We start from the raw sequence: 7,118 nt of genomic DNA, 5'->3' as shown, positions 1-7,118 counted from the left end.
TGATATTGTCTGTGACACAGTCTAGTTATGTTTTCAGGTAAGTTGGACAAAGGTGCTGTGCTAAAAGCAATCTGTTCAGGATTTGAGGAGACAACTGAGCCTGCTATTTGTTTGAGTGAAGGTATGTTGTCCTTTTCGTTTAAGTGTAGATTTTCTTCCTAGATCGCGCCTTACCATGGAGTGCTATTTTCTTCTTTTCTGTTCACTATAGATGTTCAAACAAATGAGTGTTTGGAGAACCATGGAGGTTGCTGGGTCGACACGGCTAATAACGTCACTGCATGCAAGGTACAGTTTGAGCTCAGGATACCTCTGATATTTCATCTTCTCTCCTTCATTTATTCTTGTCTTGTAGGATAACTCTAATTCGCTGGATAACAAAATGTAGGATACCTTCCGTGGGCGTGTTTGTGAGTGCCCTATTGTCAAAGGTGTAAAATTCGTGGGGGATGGATATACCAACTGTGAAGGTACCATGAGAATTTAGTTATGTGATTGAATTTGCTAAAATGATTTCTGTAATGGGTGTTTTCATATTAATTACTACTGGAACAATGTGGTTGTTATAAAGTGTATTGGTTCACTTTTGCACACCATCCTATTATAAGAGTTGCGTCAATTCTTTGTAAGCTTAGTATTAACATTTTCTATTATCAGCTTCCGGTGTTGGTAGGTGTGAGATCAACAATGGAGGATGCTGGAAAGAAACTAAGAATGGGAAGACAATATCTGCCTGCTTGGTAAGTGGATGACTAGACATTATTATGAGGCTTACTAGTTTTAGTCGCGATTCTTTAGAAGAGCGAAAACTAAATTCAGAAAATCTGCAGCATGAAGAATCTGAAGGTTGCAAATGTCCACAAGGTTTCAAGGGCGATGGTGTAAAAAGCTGTGAAGGTACTTTATCATTATTTAGAAACTTAATTTTGCAAGACTTGGAACACAAAATTTGGTCTGAGCCCAAGCTAACCCTAGCAAAATTTGGCTAACCGATATTTTGGTCAAGGTTTTGGTTGCACATGTTTTGGCCAATGTTGGCAAGAAAAGTGAACTAGAATTGGCTAAGAGGGCATGGGCATGCCAAAATATTACTAGTAATCATCCAAACAAGAGCAAATTTTTTGGTTATGACCAAAACAATGGTATCGTGGTGTTTGGTCACCATCCACACATACCCTATTTCTTATCGAACACCAACACTTGAAAAGCCTGGCAGATCCGTATTGAATGCCATATCGATACTGATATTTACTGGATTGTGATACTATAATGCTGTGTCCTGGTATCGATATAAAAATAAAAATAAATTAACTTGGATACGTGCTGATGCATGTTAGATACGTGGTGGATACAGCTCAGACCAATAATAGTCCATAACTCACAAGGGTAATTTAACCATCATCCCCTGTAATCTTGTCTAGTGCATCACTTTCCTGACTCCCCTGCCCCTTCCTCTGTCCTGACCCCAGCCACTTACTCTCCCTTTCGCCTCAGGCTAGTCATAGTGGGAGTAACTTAGCTAGTAACATAACACACCCCAAGACAAGTTTGCTTATGTGGCAGCTAGTTAATGAGGAGAGAGGTGCTTGGAGTAACATATTATGTTACCATCACATAGCGCTTCCCAAGAAAAGTTGAGTCTACAAGCTAATAAATGCAACCATATTTGATACTATTTCTATGACACTTTGCACTATGAAGGTAGTAAAGACTAGTATCATATGCATGACACTAGTCTAAGTTACTCCCCACTATGACTAGCGGTTTCGCCCCGACGCCTAGGTGGTGGTGCCGGCGACTAGTAGGCGGTTGTAAGCTCCTGCTCAGTGTTCCAACACGCTAGCACCAACTCTTCTTATCTTCTACGGGCAATGGTGGTGCCAGGAATTTACACTAAGGGCGGCAATCAAACAGACAACCCAGATGCGAGGTGACTGGGGCCATACAATGCAACTTAGCTATGGCATATAATGGTTTTTTAATACTCTAGTTAAACATAACCACATATTGTCATTTTCTGAAAATGGTGTATCCTCATATCGGTATCACCCTGATACCATGAACGTGTATCCATGTCAGTTCTGCATAACTCAACATATTCTAGAGAAAACTAATAAATTGCTTTTAGTTGAGAAATTTATTCGGTCATTGGGGTTGTTTTATTGATATCACCTTGCGAGCAGAGTAATGATTCCAAAGTTTGATAACTTAAGGACTTCTGGAATTATTTTTTCTAAACTTCCTTTGATCCACCCTATGTGCAGATATTGATGAATGCAAAGCGAAATCTGCCTGTCAGTGCAATGGCTGCAGTTGCGAGAATACATGGGGAAGCTATGAATGCAGCTGTGGTGGTAACAACATGTTATACATGAGAGAGCAAGACACGTGCATCAGTGAGTAACCTAACCTGAGATTTCTCCTTAACTATCTTCTTATTTGTCTTGCAAGAACCAGTATACTACTCCCTCCGTCCCATCATATGAGTGTTTCTGACACTACACTGGTGTCAAAAACGCTCTTATATTATGGGACGGAGGGAGTACTATATTATTAGTTATAAGAAGCAAATTCACCTGTTCAGTTGAGCAAAATAGCTTCTTCTGTTTGAGATGGTTGAACTTATACTTTCCTGTTACTTGAGATGTTTGATATTATACTTAAGTTTAAATGATGAACTAGTTATTTTCCAAGTCACCAGTAAGTTTGTGAAGATCAGGGATTGTGTTAGTTGCTCAATAAACGATGGCTACTGCCACAATGATTTTCCTTGATGTTTGTATATGGTGAATAAGCGATAGACCCAAAGTGGTCGGACCCTTCCCCGGACCCTGTGCAAGCGGGAGCTACATGCACTGGGCTGCCCTTTGTATATGGTGAATTATTACATGTTCTTTGTTTAGCCTTATCAATGTACTCCAGCAAGGGTATTAGTCAGATCACCGGCTTTATATTGCTGGGTACTGTAAGTGTAGTTTCTATTCACAGAAGCTGGCATAGTTGCAGTTTTAAGTATTGGCAAGTGAAGCAGCAGCTGCAGGGTGTGTTTACCGTAATCCGCACCACATTGATCTTGCACTCCATTTTGCTGCCTGAACACAAATGATACATGTGCATAAAAAACAGTTTTATGGATACCCTAGTTATACAGATATTCTGTTAACCTAATGTTGTCAGCAACTAAAATTGTGTCACAGTTTAATTTGATCACTTGTTTATATTGTTGTAGTCTAGTGCTAGTCTAATGCTGTTGATAAACTCGTTGCAGGCAAACAAGCTGCCTCCTCAGTCGGCTGGAGCTTCATGTGGGTTATTTTCTTCGGACTTGTATTTGCCGGGGTTGGAGCATATGCAGTTTACAAATACCGGCTACGGGTAAAACATCTCTACTCATCCTCGTAACGCTTGACATTTATTTATTTTCAAGTGGTCTTGGGTTGGACTTGAACCAGTCGGTTGTTGATAATAATACGTATTTGTGTGTGCTACCAGAGTTACATGGATTCGGAGATCCGCGCCATCATGGCTCAGTACATGCCTTTGGACAGCCAAGAAGGCGCAAACCAGCAACAGCATGTCGCGCATGCTGGTGATATCTGAGACCAGATGGCACTGCTTTTGCTGAGCAACACAGAAGCGTGCAGTGCAGCGTATGTATTATCATCGGTGGCGTCGGCTTTACAGCGCAAAGATACGGTTTGTACGCGAGGAGATTTGATGTATGATTCTAGGAAGTTACACTGTTGTGAACCTTCATTTTGTGAGACACGATGAACAGCATAGGCGGATATTGTCACGGTTTACCCTACCACCTTTGTCGGCTCTAGTCTCGTTGCATACTACTGTACTACGCACGTGTCAACATCCTGTAAATACTTGGTGTTCAGACTACTTGCCCCTGTTATATCTGAATAAATCCGGAGCCTATAGGTGCTATACAATTATTTCCTTTTTTTTGTTTATCTGTGAGTGACTAGAGCAATCGCCTTTTGCTTTTCGAAGTGGTCAAATCGCAGCATAAAACCTCGCGTTACATGGGCTGCAAGCTTAGGCAATCGTGGAACGTTTCCTTGCTCCTCTCGATAGGGATGGCTGATCTTGGTGTGTGGGGTGTCGAGGTAATATCTCGGTACTCATTAAATTTTTTTTAGAGGATCATGATTATTTTGGTACTCGTAATAAAATGATTGTGTGCATTTCTAGTTGATGCAGAGGCCAGGAAATAAAATTTAGGTTCTTCTAGAAAGAGTATTGACTCCGAAGGCACCCTAGCTGCCAACAACCTCGACTCCCTCCTTTCTCGATCCTCCTTGCTGGAGGTGGCCTCCATGGCCGGTTGGCCAGCGGCGGCGAGCCACCTCACTATGCTTGCGCCATCCCTTCTCCTAACCCTCCTTTCTCAATCTGGCATGTGGTTCGTGATCTGCTAGTGCCAGTGCTGCTCTTCAATGGCAGTTTGGCCCGGTCGGCTCGCGTAGCTCCTCCGTGACGCAGGGTTGTGCCCGTCCATAGCCTGGCCACAGGCCGACGCGTCCAAACGGATTGCCCCTGATTCGATCCGACGCGACATGCACGATTTGTGTGGATCCTTTTACACGTTGGTGCCTGGCCAGTCTGTGGCCTTGGGCCTGCTACTGCGGCGGTCAAGCTGTGGAAGCCATGCGATGGATCAGCGACATACTCCCTTCGTTTCAAATTACTCGTCGCAGAAATGAACGTATCTAAAATTAAAATACATCTAAATATATCCATACATGCGACAAATAATTCGAAACGGAGGGAGTACATCCTACAGTCGGCTCTCTAGCGGCGGATAGCGATGGCCATAGAATTCTCCACCTTCCTCCTCCAGCCTCCTCCTCTAGATCTCCTCCTCCAGACCTCCATGTCCTCCTCCTCTAGATCTCCTCCTCCAGCCGCCTCCCTCCTTCAACCCATCCGGTAGCTCCCGCAAGCAGCAGGAGGGAAAACCTAGCCGTCGCTGAGGCCTTCCCTTCTTTGTCCTCCTCCCTCGCCGCAACTAGAGGGCGCGATTGGGCGAAGCCCTACCGCGGCGGCGGGGATCCATCGTTCTTTCTCGCGGTGGACTCGGCGCAGGCTGGGGTGCTGCGGCGGCGGCGTGTGTAGGAGCAAGGCATCGACCGCGGCGTGGCGGGTGTGCATCCGGCAACGTGGGGTGGAGTGTGCTCGAGGATCAGCGGCGGTGGCTTCGCGGCGACATCTTGACAATGGAGGATGCTCCTCGCGGCGGTACTGGCATGTCTCCCTGCCCGGTGTGGCCTTCTGACGACGCGGCGGGGGATGTCAGGGCAGCGGCCTTGGGCGGTGGAGCTAGTGGTGGCCTTCTCGTCATAGTGATGGGAGGTCAAGGACGGCTCACCATGGGGCATCACACGAGGGATTAAGGACCTAGTGTCCGGATCTGACGGTCGTGATGGCGGTTGCCGTTGTATGGGCGACGACAACAACTGACGCAACGGTGGGTGCTTCTTGTAGCACCCGAAATCGGGGTGGCGACCCCTCTTCTTCGACGGCGGCGGACTCTGTGGTCATGCGGATGGTGCGAAGTCTGGATCCCGAGGTGATGACGGCCTTCCGAGGCTGGTAGTGGTATGTGAGGTTGTATGGTCCCTTCCATCAACTGATCGGGTTCGATGCGACTCGACAGGTGTCACATGTGTCTCTTTCGGAGTCGTTGGGCAGTGCCTGTCGCCGACAAGTGAAGCCTCCGGCGGATGCGCCACCGGCAGATGCTACGCACGACATCTCATGTGGGGACGTCAAGTTATGCCTGGTGGAGTTACTGTCACGGGGCATGCAACCTCGGGTTTTCTTTTCACTTTATTTCCGAGTCGATGTTGTTCGGCTACTGAATTTTGCATTCTTAATAATATATGGTTGTATGCATCGTCTCGATGCAGAGGCCGGGGGTTATCCTCCTTTTCGAAAAGAGCATAAAGTTCTTCGCATGGGTTCATCTTTCCAGATCTCGTGGTTGTTGCTGACGACTCGTACTGGTGATGTTGTGCGATGTAGCCGGAAGGCTCCTTTGTGGTCTTTAGCAGATCTCACTTCGGCCAGTTTGTCTTCGCAATGAGATGTAATCTACGGATGATGGCTTGACGCAGAAGGTATGGTTGCGCAACGGCGATGCTGGATTTCTAGCGCGGTGCATGTAGTTGCCGAGATCATGAAAAAGTGATGGGAACAACACATAATTGACTTCGATTTGGTGGTGCTTCTCGAGTACCCAGTTTTAAACTCCGGGGTGAAAACGCTAGGTCTGACCCGAGGTTATACCTGCCGATGACGATGTTTTTGTGTCGTTATCTTGTTGAAGGCATTGCACGGATGTGCTCTGGACTCGTTCTTCATAGTGAAAACCTAGGTTTTGGCACTTGGTTGTTGAATCCGCTGATGATGAGGCTTGAGCGTCATTTCTTCCTGAAGGCTTTGTTGTTGAAGGACCTTGTTGCCTTTTGTGGTGTCAAGAGATAATTAATGTGAATATGGTTGCTGTTATAGTTTATCGATCGTTGTTTTGATCGCTTTGGAGGTTTTGTTTTTATCACTTAGGCATAACTTTGATCCTGTATGACTTTGCTATTTGCCAACGTCTTTAGTTTGTGTGTATGCATTGATATTGACTGTGTGCATCGTAGCTATGTAGAGATGGATTGTTTGCTTAATGTGTTTTTGTTCGCTTGATGCTTTATTCTAAGTCAATAAAATCCATCATTTATAAAAAAAGACAGGGGTTTGAGGAGCCATGAAAAGAATGAAGAGCCATTGCAGCATGGGAGGGTTGAGCAAAACGTAGAGTTCGTTCGGAAAGGGCGGGGGAGTGGGAGACAACAAAGAGCGAGCGTGTGCAGCCTTATCATCATAGGAAAGAGTATAGGCAGCATGACAGCGTGCGGTGTGCCAACTATTTCTTTGGTAGTTTCGTTCTTTTGAGGGAGGGAGAGCTGCTCGATGGATTTTTCTTGTGCTCTTTCGATGCGCTTTGTGTGTGTGTGAGAGAGAGAATCTCACACCTGCTATGATTGTTCACGGCCGAGTGAAGTTCCCAGACAATCAATCCTTTCTGGTCATTTTTGGGAGTGGTGCCTAATGAG

General features: G+C 45.6%; 1 protein-coding gene across 1 annotated transcript in view; it reads left to right on the top strand.

Annotated features, from left to right (window-relative positions):
* The window catches only part of LOC119285609 (vacuolar-sorting receptor 1-like), a 7,259-nt gene extending 3,315 nt beyond the window's left edge, over positions 1–3,944 (top strand). The window contains exons 5-12 of the mRNA XM_037564932.1: positions 27–121; positions 212–288; positions 389–470; positions 658–740; positions 831–897; positions 2,265–2,396; positions 3,269–3,375; positions 3,493–3,944. Coding sequence (XP_037420829.1) covers positions 27–121; positions 212–288; positions 389–470; positions 658–740; positions 831–897; positions 2,265–2,396; positions 3,269–3,375; positions 3,493–3,600 — 751 coding nt within the window. The 3' untranslated portion in view covers positions 3,601–3,944. The remainder of the gene's footprint in view (positions 1–26; positions 122–211; positions 289–388; positions 471–657; positions 741–830; positions 898–2,264; positions 2,397–3,268; positions 3,376–3,492) is intronic.
* Positions 3,945–7,118: the final 3,174 nt, after the last annotated feature.

This window comes from Triticum dicoccoides, chromosome 4A (assembly GCF_002162155.2).
Source record: "Triticum dicoccoides isolate Atlit2015 ecotype Zavitan chromosome 4A, WEW_v2.0, whole genome shotgun sequence".
Lineage (NCBI taxonomy): Eukaryota > Viridiplantae > Streptophyta > Magnoliopsida > Poales > Poaceae > Triticum > Triticum dicoccoides.
This window is presented reverse-complemented; position numbering and strand designations above follow the sequence as displayed.